We start from the raw sequence: 14215 nt of genomic DNA, 5'->3' as shown, positions 1-14215 counted from the left end.
CCTGCACTGAATCGACAAAAAAACACTGGCAGGATTGATGAACGAAAGTTGGTTCAATATCCAGGACACGCTACGTTTGTTCAAGATGGTGCGACACCTCACACTGCCCTAGTAACACAGAATTGGTGTAAAGATAATATACCAAACTTTATTTCGAAAGAAGAATGGCCGGGCAATTCCCCAGATCTAAACTGCATAGAAAATCTCTGGAGTATTCTGGACAGTGAGGCCTACAAGGATCCGCGCCCGACATCCATGGACCAATTACGCCGCCGTCTTCAACGAGCATGGAGGGAGATACCTCAGAAACATTTGATTTCTTTAATTCATTCAATGCCAAACAGAATTAAAAATGTACTGAAAAACAAAGGTGGTCTATCTGGTTATTAAAAATCAAAAAACTTACAAACGAGTTGTTTATTAATGAATCTAGGCTAAAGTAAATCACGGAACGAACTTTCTTAACACCCTTTACATGTAGTTGACTTTATCAAGTAGCTCTAGAAATTCAAGTCATTTAGGTGTTCAAGTTATAAACTTTCAAGTTGAATGATTTTCACTCCTTGTTATTATAATTTTTTTGTTCACAACTAATTTTTGTGACAGGAGAATATTGAAGGCAATACTGAGAATCTCTCACCACTTGATGCTGTGAGTGTGTTTTTGCACTATCATTGTGTGATTGCTAACAGTTTCTCTTGGTTCTTATTAACTTTCTGATGCAGCTGAACTAACTATCAAAGCAGATAATTATTTTTTTTCTTTTATGATGATATTTATTCCTATTTTTTTTAATATTTAGATGCAATGATATGCTTCTTCTTCTTCTTACTGTGCCTTTCATATTATTTAGATACTTTGATTTCTCTTTCTGTTTTTTTTTTTTTTGCCTTATTTAATTTAATATAGTTTATCTAACATTGGTAATAACATAATTTAAGCTTACCTTGTTGATTAAAAATATAATAGCCTAAAAAAATTCCATGTGTAAGACAGGCATGATATGATTTGCTTTTACCAAAGATTGATCCTCCCTTTCAAAAGCTAAAACAATTTGTTTGTTTATGTTTAAATGTTTTGAGTATACATGTATATATAAGTTATGTAATAGCCATTGCAATGATAATATTTTTTATGAATTTACAAGTAATAAGAATACCTAAAATATATAAATGTATGTTAGTAGCTTTACAAAATGGATGTTCTTTTCACAGAAAATACTTTATATTTTCTCTTGAATTCATGTACTAAACTATTGGTATCTTTTTGAACAATATTTTCTAATTAAAATTGCTGTATACTACAAAATTTTCATCTGGTATATTCATTATCAATGATTTGTAAAGGGGGTGTAACTCTTGCACTGATTTATACAAACTACAAATATATTATGATAACTGGTATTGGACTATAGGATGCCAGTCACTATAGGCTTGTAGTAATGTAACAGAGAGCTTGATTTCTCCTTCATCAGCTGAATTTTGAGGAATTTCAAGTTAGGATTCAAGTCACCTGGGTCAAGTAAATGGCCAATTGCTACCTTTAATACCTTTGTTGACCATTGTCTGTAGGTAAAATATAAACTATCCCAGCTTCTCAGAATCATATTAGGGAATGGATTGAGAACTAGCAATCCACATTCTCAGGGTTTTATGGTTAAAATGAAGAGAAAAGAATATGCAATTTAAAACGTTTCACAAGAACATTGTAGAGAGTTGAAAATGCAATTTAAAAAAAGGTTATTATTTCCTTACATTGAAACCTATCTGAAAAACTGAGTTTTTGGATTTGAATTGATCTTAGATCATACAAGTCATCACACTGTCACATGGTTTCAAATATTGATCTTGTAATGTCCCATTTTATTATTTGTTGTGTTCAAACATACAATATTTGAATACTGTAAACAGGTTTTTTTTTCGTCCCGTGTTATTTTCGCCCTTCTTCATTTTCAAACGGTTTAGCCCTGTCTTGAATTCACCCAGACACAGTTTCATTTAAAAAAAGATAATATTAGAAATTGAATTTGCTCAGTCTTAAATTCGCCCACTGACAAAGTGGGCGATAGGGACATATAAAACGGGGCGAATATTTACCTGTATACAGTAGCTTAATATGAAGGAAAATCAATAAAGTTATAGTATACTCAGGTGACTGCTTAATAGACTCTGTGGCATTTTCTTTAATGAAGGTTGTAGTTGCTTCAGGCTGATATTGTTACTTATAATCTATAATTTGCCATTTATTATCCATGAACTTGTTTGATTTTAGGAAACTGCAGGTAAAAGTGTGAGCTTGGTTTGAAAACAGCATGATGTTCTATGTTGATTACAATGTATTTTTAATAGGTATTCAGATGCAGTACAATGTATGTTTGTAATTTTATTATTAGATTGTGCATAAATTAAGTAGTCTTACAGCAAGATTGGTTTACCCTATTATCAAATGTATGCCTTATCTGAAAATTACAAATTTAGTTTTCCTACTGCTTTTAAAAATGTGCTCACCTGTAAAAGAAGTTAAGATCCACAGTTGTTTCCAAAAATAGGCCAGTTTTGACATGAGACAAATCAATATGATGTCATTTCTTCAGAAAATAACAAAGCATGTTATAAAACCCAATTTTTTTTTTTAAATGTGCAAAATTGACCCTTAATATCATTATTATAGAGTCCTTTTTAATTACTATATGTATGAATGCTAGTAAGATATATTAATATATTTTCTATCTTCAGAAGTGTAAAATTACAACCAATGTAGTTTGATACTACAGGTAACATAAGAAAATAGTAACATTACCTAATCTTGTATATCTTTTAAGTCTATACCAGCTAATAATGGTTTATAGGGGATGGCTGTATAAACAGTCGGTACAGTACATTATGAGTGAAAAGCTGTCAAATGGACTTTTTTTTCAATTAACAGTAAACATCATTTTTTACTTGGATAAATTTAAATTAATGTGAGACATACCACCGAACATGTAGAAGTACAACCTAAATACATGTTAATTAAAGCTTGAATCTGACTGGATAAAATTTTCATGGTTATTTGTTATCAAAAAGTTGTTCTTGTGTAATTGACTTCTGTTTTACCTATTGTTTATAGATATGGCAGGTTTCTTCATCTATTTTAGTTAAATTGAGTCATAGAGGTTTTTATTAGCTTATTATATGATTATACAATCATAGCTGTAAATATCTTTTGATAATTTTATGTTTGACTTACAACTATATATTATCATCCCGTAAAGTTTTATTGAATTGATGTATCTTGTAATTTAAACTGGGCATGAAAGCTTATTACAAAAGTATTAAAGGGCACATATGTGTATCCAAAGCATGTTTGTTAGCTTTACAGATTTCATGCTACATATACTGATAAAAGAGCAATACAAGTTTTTAAGAATTGATGATTCTATTCCTTAATTGGCATGTTGAAGTGAATATTTTCAGCATTTGTTGTACAGGACTTTGTGTTTAGTTTAGAACTTTGATTTGAATGTTAAAATTGATAGTATAATTTTTTTTTATAGTTTTAACAGCTAGAATAAATCAAAGTACAAATTGCTTATAGCTTTGAAACCAATTTAATTGATATGATGACAAAGTAGTGTACATGTATATGTGAAATTTTTTTTTTCTCTATTTTCAGAAATCTTGACAGAACAGATTGACTGTGATTATGGAAGCAGTTGATAAATGGACTAATTGACAGACATCATTGGTTTAAAAATTCAAGAAAATCCAGACTTCATCTACTTCATATGGTTGCCTGCATGTATGTCCATGGAACAAACACTATTGGTGTCATTATACCCTATTTGAAATGTACATGTATTTATTTGCTCTTTAGATACACCATATAAACTGTCTTCATAAATGTCCATGTATCTTTCATTTCCCCCCATTTTATATCTAATTCTTCTTCTTCTTCTTTTTTTTTTTTACAAGAATTTGTTCTTTTTATAACTATATGAGAGGAAGAAAAGAAAGAGGGTGTTAGATAGTACATTCTGGTTAATGATAAATAAAATTATTAAGTATAATAAATATCATGATACAAGTGCAAAACAGGAAAAAAAATATTAACTTGAGTACTTCAGAATTATCAATTAAATTTTAACATATGAGTGGAAACTAAATGTTGCTCCAATGGTTTCTAAATTGTGTAAATTAAGGCTTTTTGTAAATTTAGGCTTTTTGTTAGGTCTGTTTAGTCTGGATCAACCAGTAGTTTTCATCATATCCTTTACTGCATTATGAAGAAGTCAATTTTACTGAACCCACAGGTACTTGGAGGTATGGAACACCCCCCCCTTAATCACTTGAAATTACAAATCTTGACCAACATACATCATTTATTATAATTGTGTAGGTTTCCTATTATGCATAAAAATTTATCAAAATTGTAAGCCATTTGTTTTCTATTAGCTTTTTTGTTGGGGTTTTTGATTGACACTCCTTTTTAGCTCACCTGAGCTGAAAGCTCAAGTGAGCTTTTTGATAAAAATTTGTCCGTTGTCTGTTGTCGTTGGCGTTGTAAACTTTTCACACTTTCATCTTCTTCTCTAGAACCACTGGGCAGATTTCAACCAAACTTGGTACAAAGCATTACTGGGTTAAGTGGATTCAAGTTTGTTCAAATGAAGGGCTAAACCCTCTTTAAAGGGGAGATAATTCAAAATTATTGACAATTTGTTGGCATTTTTCAAAAATCTTCTTCTCAAAAACTATTAGGCAGAAAAGCTGTAACTTGTATGGAAGTATTCTCAGACAGTGTGGATTTAAATTTGTTCAAATCATGGTCCCCAGGGGTAGGGCGGGGCCACAATGGGGGGATGAATTTTTTTAAATAGGAATATATAGAGGAAATCTTTAAAACTCTTGTTCTCAAAAGGTATTAGGCCAGAAAAGCTCACATTAGAGTCGAAGCATCCTCAGTCCGTGTAGATTCAAATTTGTTTAAATCATGGTCCCCGGGGGTAGGGCGGGGCCACGATGGGGGATGAATTTTTAAATAGGAATATATAGAGAAAATCTTTAAAGATCTTCTTCTTAAAAACTATTAGGCCAGAAAAGCTCAAATTTGAGTGGAGGCATCCTCAGTATTGATTTAAGTTTGTTCAAATCATGGTCCCCGGGGGAAGTGTGGGGCCACAATGGAGGTATCAAGTTTTACATGGGAATATGTTGAGAAAATCTTTAATAAATTTCTTCTCAAAAACTATTGGACCAGACAAGCTTAAACTTGTGTGGAAGCATCCTCAGACAGTGTAGAATCAAATTTGTTCAAATCATAGTCCTCAAGGGTAGGGTGGGGCCACAATGGGGGTGATGAATTTTTAAATAGAAATATATGGAGAAAATCTTTAAAAATCTTCTTCTTAAAAACTATTAGGCCAGGAAAGCTCAGATTGGAGTCAAGGCATTCTCAGATAGTTTAGATTCAAATTTGTTCAAATCATGGTCCCTTGGTGTAGGGTGGGGCCACAATGGGGGGATCTAGTTTTACATGGGAATATATAGAAAAAATTTTTAAAAATCTTCTCAAAAAGTATTAGGCCAGAAAAGCTCAAATTGGAGGGAAAAGGGACTTGATATTTACCAAAAAAAATATGTGGATAAAAATCGGCAGATTTTAAAAAAATTTTGAGCAAGATCTACTGTACTTAGTTGTCAAGATATTTTGATTTTGATACTGTAATGCTAATTTGATCAGAGTTAAGGCAATCGTTGCTCAGGTGAGCGATGTGGCCCCTGGGCCTCTTGTTTAAATGTTAAGTCGACAACAAAACATGATTTTTCAAAATAGCTCATACATGTAAAAACAAATGGGATACATTTTCAATGAAACATTATACATAATAGGAAACTTAAACGAGTTTTTTTTTAAACAAGTGAAAGGAGAGGATGGGGAATTCTGTTCACTGTAGGGTATGCTGTATGCTTCAAAATTATTTTTCCAAAATATTTGATTGATTTTGATCATAGGTGTTACACAATGTTTTCATGTAATTTTTCTTAAATTTGGATTGACATTGGTTTATTTTGTAATGCCTGTATCAAAATATGTTTGAGTAGCCAGACTGCCATCTACATCCCTCTTCTTTGCTTTTCATTAAAGACAAAATTTGATTCATAATTATTCATGTTTATTTTATCAAGATTTTTTTTTTTTCAAAGTTGCATGTTTCACTTTATATTTTATATTCTAGACTAAGTATACTTATATCAAGTGTTATTTGACAGAAAAACCCAATGCATTTGTATTTGCTTCAAATTTTATTTTTTAATTATTAACAAACACAAGTTCGGAAACCGAAACGGGTCATGGTTCAATAATTATGCTTGGCATGTGAATATCTTTCTGAAATTTTTAGGATGCATGAAAGATCTTGCAAATAAAATGCTTAAGTAAAATCTTTGAAGAAAACATTAGATCAGAGAAAATGAGAGAGAAATTAATGTATGTGAAAGATATATCAGTGCATATTTGTCACAAGCATAGCTATATATGTGGTTATAATACCAGCTTACAGTGTTGCATTGTACACACTACACATACATAATAAATTAAGTATATGTATTTATATACTGTACATGCATTTGAGACCCATACGTATATTAAAAAATGAAATGGAAAGAAATTCAAATCCAGCAAAGTTAAGGTAAACTAATGACTTTATCTGATTTATCAAAACGATAATATTTGTTTCATGAAAAATCTAAATTGAAGCCAAAAGCCTTATAAGACCAATACAATGAGTTGGTATACAAAAGTATCTTGATCTTTTGCATAGTAAAACCCGAAGATAGATTTACATCTCCTTTTCAAAGACATCTAGTCATGCAATAAATTAAATACATGTACAACTGTTGTCAAGTGCTGCATTGAAAGTGCATTAATGTAATAAATTAATGAAGTGCTACCAACACTGTGTGTTATGTATACTAAAAAACAGGTCATTATTTTGAAAGCACCATTATTTAATTTGAGCAATTTCTAATTTTTAAGTGAAAGGTGAAATAAACACTTTGTTTATCAACACACATAAAGCATGTCGTGTTTTCTGTACTGTTTCTTTGTTTAAACAACACTGACATTATCCAGTTTGTAGATCACCCATGAAGATGCTGTAAACTTTTGCTATATATTTTTACTTTGTAGTACCATTTATAGAACAAATCCTGCACTATTTATTTTGATTTTTTTTATGTTTATCAATATATAAAACTAGGGTCTGTAAATTGTTTTATGTTGTAAATCTTTTATTTGACAAAGTCAAAAATAATTTGATACACTGACCTTGATTCAAAAGGAAATTTGGACTGCTAAGGTGTGAAAGGTTCACAACTTTTTCTGTGACAAAAGAAAGCCAATTATTTACTCTTATTGTTTTGAAATGTTGACAAATATGTATGGTTTTATTTACACAAGTTTTCTATTTTAATTCAATGTCAACCAAGATGTGCTATTTATATTTATGGTCTAAAACAAAGTATAACAATATATCATAAAATATTTGTAAAACTTCACCTTTATTTGAATGCTAGTAAATTTGCATCTTTAAGTGATGCGTTATAGTGTTTTATTATTACAACTGGGCTACAGTCTATTAAATGCATCAGTTCAAAAAATGGGAACAAATTGATGGAAATGATTCGGAAAATTATTTTGTTAATTAGATTATACCTTTTTTTTTAAATTTCTTTTTAATGGATCTTATTAGAATACATTGTTGCCATATATATATATACATATTTAGACTGTAAATTGGTTTGTGGTATTTGCTGTTATACTGCAAAAGTAATGACCTTTTGCATTAGTGTAATTGTACAAGAAAGCAATAAACTGCTATATTATATTTCATAATATATGTTTAGTTTTTTCGTCTTGTAGTTTTTAATGATTTTAATTGACAAAATTAAATTTATGGATTATTAAATGGATATTTACCATTGTTACCAATTTACATATTATAGTTATCCATGAATGATTTATTTATAGAAATTCATGTATTTATGTTATTATCATTGGATATGAAAAGTTGGAAATTTTTTTGAGCCTTTAGATAATTGAATGGAGTTGTATTGTATATCTAATAGATCTGCATAGTCAAGATCTGTGCCATCTTAGTCATTATGTACCTCATAATCATGATTTTGTTTGAACTGATTTTTTTTTTAATAAAAATTAAAGTATACCGACAAAAAGTTGAAAATTGTATTTTTCTTTATATTCAGCTTTTGAACTGTTCTTATCATGAAATACTTTCAAGCGGTGAATTATCTTAAAGTCTTCCTGACTGTTTACAAATTTTTAACAACATTGAACTCCTAATCGTTTGTGGGTTTTTGAAAAATAAACTTGAACATTTTTCGTGTGACTTTATGAAGGCCTATACTTCAATGAAAGGTCGCGGGGTATCAGACTCTGTATATGTCCGTTCAAGCCCAATGCACCAACCTGAGCTCAGTACAAGACAAAACAACATTAAACTCTTCTTTAGTACACTTTTCTCCAGTTAAATCATCGGGGGTTCAGAACACACTTCTATTATCACATTTCTGTACACCTGCAATTCTGGGCCAAGAGGCTTTATTATAAGATATACACAATTTTGTTTTGTAGATACATTCTTGTCTTCATGATAAAGCATCATCTTTGGTTTTTGAACCGTTAATGTAGGAAATATTTAAACAAATTCCATCCTCGTAGAGGGACACAGTGCAAAAATGCATGGTTGTAGAATGTGAAATGATAGTATCTAAATTATCAATTCTTACTTTTTGAAAACACATAAAGGCACTTCTGTATATACTGTATAAACTTTACTCCATTCAAAGTTGAGCGTTTCGCTGATCGCCACAGGTACTTGTTAAATGAGGAAATGTAGTGCTAAGCCGCAATAATAGCTATATTTTATTTACCAATGAAATTTGTCAAAATGCGGACATTTAGAATAATTACTACTCATTATGAATGCGCATGCGGAAATAATCACTTTCTGATATCAAAATGGACGATTAAATAAAGAGGATGTAGCCTTTTATTTTTCTAGATAAAACAGACACCCCCCACCCCCACCCCCAAAGTTATTGAAATTCGATTCATAGTGTTTTACTTGAGGGTAAATTAAAAAGTATTTTTTTGAAAACCATATCACAAATTTTATTGCATCGACATCTAATTACCATTTGTAAAGGTCCCTATAGGGAGCAAAGATTGGCATCCTAATCAATATCTTGTCAATAATAACACTTAAGCAATGTGGATAATCGAAACCAAGGATTAGAGGATGTCGTCATTATTTATCACAATTTTGTTTGTTTTGCTAAAACGTAAAATGTATTTTAAATCGTGTTCGTCTTATATTGTACCTCATTGAAATAATTCTATGCATCTGATTGGACTAGACAGTTACTGTACATGTACGTGGCAGGGCACACATATTCCATTATGATATATTGGAAAACTATTTTAACTCGATTCATTTTGAATAATCGTTGTTAGGTATAATGAAAGAAATAATTGCATGAATGTTCGGAAAATATATGAAAATTTATTCACCCCTAAAAAATCAAATTTCTCTCGGGTGATACCATCGGGAAATATTATATTTCTTACGGAAATGAATTATCTTGTTATACTTTAATGTTAAATACTGAAATCTGATTGGTTTAGACACAGTCCCTTCTATTACCCTCAGCGTAAGCAACGCACTAAGCAACGGGTAACATTAAAAATTGTAACATGCGCGAAAATTATGCGCGTACGGTTCGCCGTAGAATTCCCGTTATTCCTATGTAAAAGCAGTTAAGTTTTCTTTAGAATTAAGACATTCAGTATAACAAAATATATAGTGCCTGTTTGGTAGGATAACAGTTGAAATTGACACCCCTCGAAAACCATTGTCAACCTCCGCTTCGCGTCGGTTGACAATGGTTTTCTCGGGTTGTCAATTTCAACTGTTACCCTCCCAAACAGGCACTATTTGTATAATATCTCCGTCACTACCATGCAGTAAACGTACGATATAAAGCATTCTCAATGACAATGGGAAATCAACAATAAACCCGACTATATATGCCAACCCTATATGGCACGAGTGTAGATTTTGGTGTACTATAGAAAAGAGACCTTTCTTGTCAAAACTTTTAGTATCATATATATATATATATATATATATATATATATATATATATATATATATATATATATATATGTCAAAGTACAAAAGGAAGTGCACAATCCAAATCTAAGTCTTAGTTGTATGTCATATACAGTATACATGTATTCCAACACACTTCCCTTTTATCATTTATTTCACCAATATTGTTCGAATATGAATTGAGGAAACCAAAATGAGAATTGTCATCAAATTTTCATTACAAAAAGGGGTTCAATGTTTGCGTTCTCAAATAAATCCACTGGTTACATTAACTTTATGAAATAAACTTGTACTTGTTGTTTTGCTTTCATCAAGTTTCATTGATTTTCCTGATTCGACCCTTGACTTGCTTTATCATTGGTTTAGGTTAATGCCAGGTAGATTTAAATAAAAGTATTCACAAAACAGGGAAATTGATTAATTAAAACTTTCATCTGTGGCAGTTTTACTAAATATAATAAATATGCTTCAGGAAAGGTGTCCGAATTTTGGAAATTCACCCTCAAGATATGACCACGATGATAACGGTTTATCCGTACTTGTATCTACAAGTGTTATTGCAGCAACAGTGGTGGTAATTTTCTTGTACGAAACTACCCGACTCTATGACGTCACGGGATACATATTGTTGCCGGTTCTCGGATTCATGTTGTATGTGACTTCTGTGATATTTTGGATTGTTTTAAAAGTGTTAGTCAGAAGTCGACCTAGTTCCTACATTAGGTCGACCACCAAATACCACTCTGTTATCAACTTAGTCCTGACGTTTCTGTGGATTTCGAGTCTTGGTTCATTAGTTTTTTCCATCTTCAGTACTGTTGTTCATGTTCAATGTGCTATTCAAGACCCGCCTGATAGATTGACTCAAATTGCTGATGGCTCATATCGTGTCATGAAGGCAACCTTTATGCTTATCCAAACAATTGTATTGTCTGAGCTTTCCAAAATACGCCTCAAACGAACAAAACTAATTCAGGGTTGTTTCCTGTTTATATTGCTGACAAATACGAGTGCATGGATTTACAATGTTTCACACGCAGAGAAATTAACATCGGTTAACTCGACTCTTTGTTACTGGAATATGTCATTATCAACAAAATTCATCATTCCTTTGCACACCATAATGCTTTCAGTTGAACAGGAATACAACTTTCTATCCGTGTGTGTAATCTCAAGCCTTTTTCTGAGTAACCACAGGATGATATATTTATCATCTTGTGACAGCGACCCAAGGAACCACCTTACATCTTGTCGATTAAAGATGCCGAGTAGAAGACTTGTCATTTATTCTGTTGTAACATTGCTCCTCCATCTGCCATCAATTGTGATTTTGGTGCTGAGAAAATCCTTTAGATATCAGATAATATCAAAAGCCTGGGAATGCTCAACAATTGTTACAAATTGCATCTTACTTTTAATTATCTTCTATGGATTTCATATCCTGCGCCATATGAACCAAAACACGCAGAGCAGAGAGATTCAGTCTGATTTTGTATTTGATAATGATGCTGTTTACCTCGTGTGCGCTTGTGGTACCGCCACATACGCTGCTGTTGGAGTGTGTTTTGATCACTTTCAGCAAGGAGTGTTCGGCATGAAAGCTATGAAATACATACTATTTCTAGTGGAAACCTTCTACCAGACAATATTTATTCTTTACCTAAAGAAATATAGAAGAGAGTGTAATAAGAGGTTGCAATTTGTAATAGTTTATTTGCTATTTTCAAACACCACAACATGGATTATATTTCAGTTCTTAGTATATTCTGTCTCGTACAGTAATGTTAATGAAGTGTTCGGGCCTTTACATCCAGCTGCTAAACATGTGTTGTACTTGTTTATTTGCTTATATCGTTTCCAATCTTGTATTTATTTGTATAAACTCTACAAGCAGGAAGAAAATGAACAAACTCCGCAAAGTTTTGAAAATATTTCAAATCAAAGAGGGTCTCCCCAGCATTAAAAAAAATATGTTTTAAAAATATTGTAACTGCTGTGTTGTAAATTTTTATGTATGATAGAATGAATTTTGCTAATAGAAATATACTGAGTCGATAATAGATCATGTGTCTCCTAAGACATAACAAGAAATACATGATTGTACAATGAATAAATCGTATCGGTATAGTTAAACAAGTACATGCATATAAAGTCTATTTAAAACATGTCTATCAGCAAAAAAAAAAAAAAAAAAAAAAAGAAATGGTGTAAGGTAGCTAAAGACACACGAGATATTATTTTTTAAATCAAATACACTAAGGAATGACACACTTTTTAAAGATGTTGTTTTTAATCACTATTATCAAAAATATCTCAATAAATAATGCTTTTCATAAAGGTATTGAAGAAACAATCGATATACCACATTCGTTTTGATCAACATTTAGTCATAACCCTCGAAAGATACATCTGAATAATATTCATTTGATCTCAGTTTAAGAAAAGCCTTCTATTGTTGATGAAAGTTAACTTGTGCTCTTCCTTTAATAAAGGCTAAAACAAAGTCATCACTTATGTTTTGCTAAGTACATCTAGATCAAATGTGCTTAATTGATATTTAATCCGTAATAATTAATTGCCAAATTGCTTGTAGCTCATGCAATGTACTTAAGAAACATATTCTCTTGTATGTTAACATATGTTATGCATTTATACTATGTCTCTAGTTATGTGTAATAATTGTTGATTCAAAACTGTATATTTAAATTTGTTTATGATGTGCAAATTTACATTTTATTTACTACATGTATATGTAATGTGTGGAACTGTGGAACACTTGATCAGGGGTTGCACACCCCTCCCCTCCCCCACCCCCCAATTTTAACTTCAAAGAGCCTAATGTTTATATTATATCATAATATGTGAATTATATTAAACTGATGGGCTGTATTGTCCAAAGTTGTATTTCCGAATAAATAATGAATATGTTCAAAATTAACGCATATTGAATTCAAGAACATATTGAAAGTCGTCTACAATTTTAACAATTTTCACCTCTGTCAAATATGTTTTAACCTTGATAAAACTTAAACTATTGATTAAATTTTCACAATTTAAATATATCTTAATAACGGGGTCATAGCAATCTTTGTGTTGAATTTTTTATTTTTAAAATTTGAATTACACAATTTATTCATTCATGCAAATTTTTGTCTTAGGAGGTAATCACAAACACTTATCTTTCATTGTGTTACATCTGAACTGACTGTAAGTTACCAGTTAGAATATAGTTTAAGTGTATCAAAGTAAACAAAAATCTTCACAAACATGCAATATAATATAATGACAATTTTAATAATGACTACTTAATGGTAGGTTTAAGCGATGTGGGAAAAAATTAAAATGTAAGGTCAAATTTCTTTCATATTTTTTTTTTCATTTAATTATAGGTTAAATTGTGGCACATCTTTTGTGTACTACATTAAAAGAATATAAAAAACCAATGTTATGATTTTAATTCTAATATCTAATATGTTGTGTAATGTTTCAAAGCTAATACTTTTGAAGAAATTCGTCTTTGGTTTCTGCAAACATGGGCAAATTTATTCAAATGTTACATTTTTGTGGTTTAAAAGAAAAGAAACATCTCAACAAAATTACATCGTTGATTTAAGGTAATTATTTTATGTTTATTATAACACGTAACTTGGGTCGGATAAGCCTTATTGATAAACTTTAAACTGTTTTTGCGATCATCGCTTCTTTTATTTCCCATATGAAGCACTAAAGAGACAGTGTTACTTTTTATTTTTAGATCTCTCCCTAAACGATGGTTATTGTCGACCAGCATGCATATGTTACATAGAAAGAACAGGAAATTCTTGCAATTTACAATCTCTGCTTTAATGTAATGTTGTAAATTTTGAATTTACTGGGTGGCAGTATATACAAAATTTACATGACAACTTTTAAATTTTGTATTTATTGCCACCCAGTAAATTCAAAATATACAACATTACAGAGGTATGACGACAACCCTTGTAGTCTGTGGAGTTCCTACTCTTAATGTACTCTAAGTATAGCTGGCATGATGATAACGAT

The 14215-nt window shown here is 31.0% G+C and overlaps 1 protein-coding gene across 5 annotated transcripts in view; it reads left to right on the top strand.

The window, feature by feature from the left end:
- Positions 1-5884, top strand: part of LOC128187076 (huntingtin-interacting protein 1-like) — a 36876-nt gene extending 30992 nt beyond the window's left edge. For 4 of the 5 annotated variants that reach the window (XM_052857171.1, XM_052857169.1, XM_052857168.1 and 1 more), the window contains 2 exons: positions 607-651; positions 3655-5884. In XM_052857171.1, coding sequence (XP_052713131.1) covers positions 607-651; positions 3655-3663 — 54 coding nt within the window. In that variant the 3' untranslated portion in view covers positions 3664-5884. The remainder of the gene's footprint in view (positions 1-606; positions 652-3654) is intronic. The other variant, XM_052857170.1, reaches the window with a different exon arrangement.
- The last annotated feature ends 8331 nt before the right edge of the window (positions 5885-14215 follow it).

This window comes from Crassostrea angulata, chromosome 6, assembly GCF_025612915.1.
Source record: "Crassostrea angulata isolate pt1a10 chromosome 6, ASM2561291v2, whole genome shotgun sequence".
NCBI classification, from domain to species: domain Eukaryota; kingdom Metazoa; phylum Mollusca; class Bivalvia; order Ostreida; family Ostreidae; genus Magallana; species Magallana angulata.
Note: the sequence above shows the minus strand (reverse complement) of the source record. Positions and strands in the feature narration are given on the sequence as shown.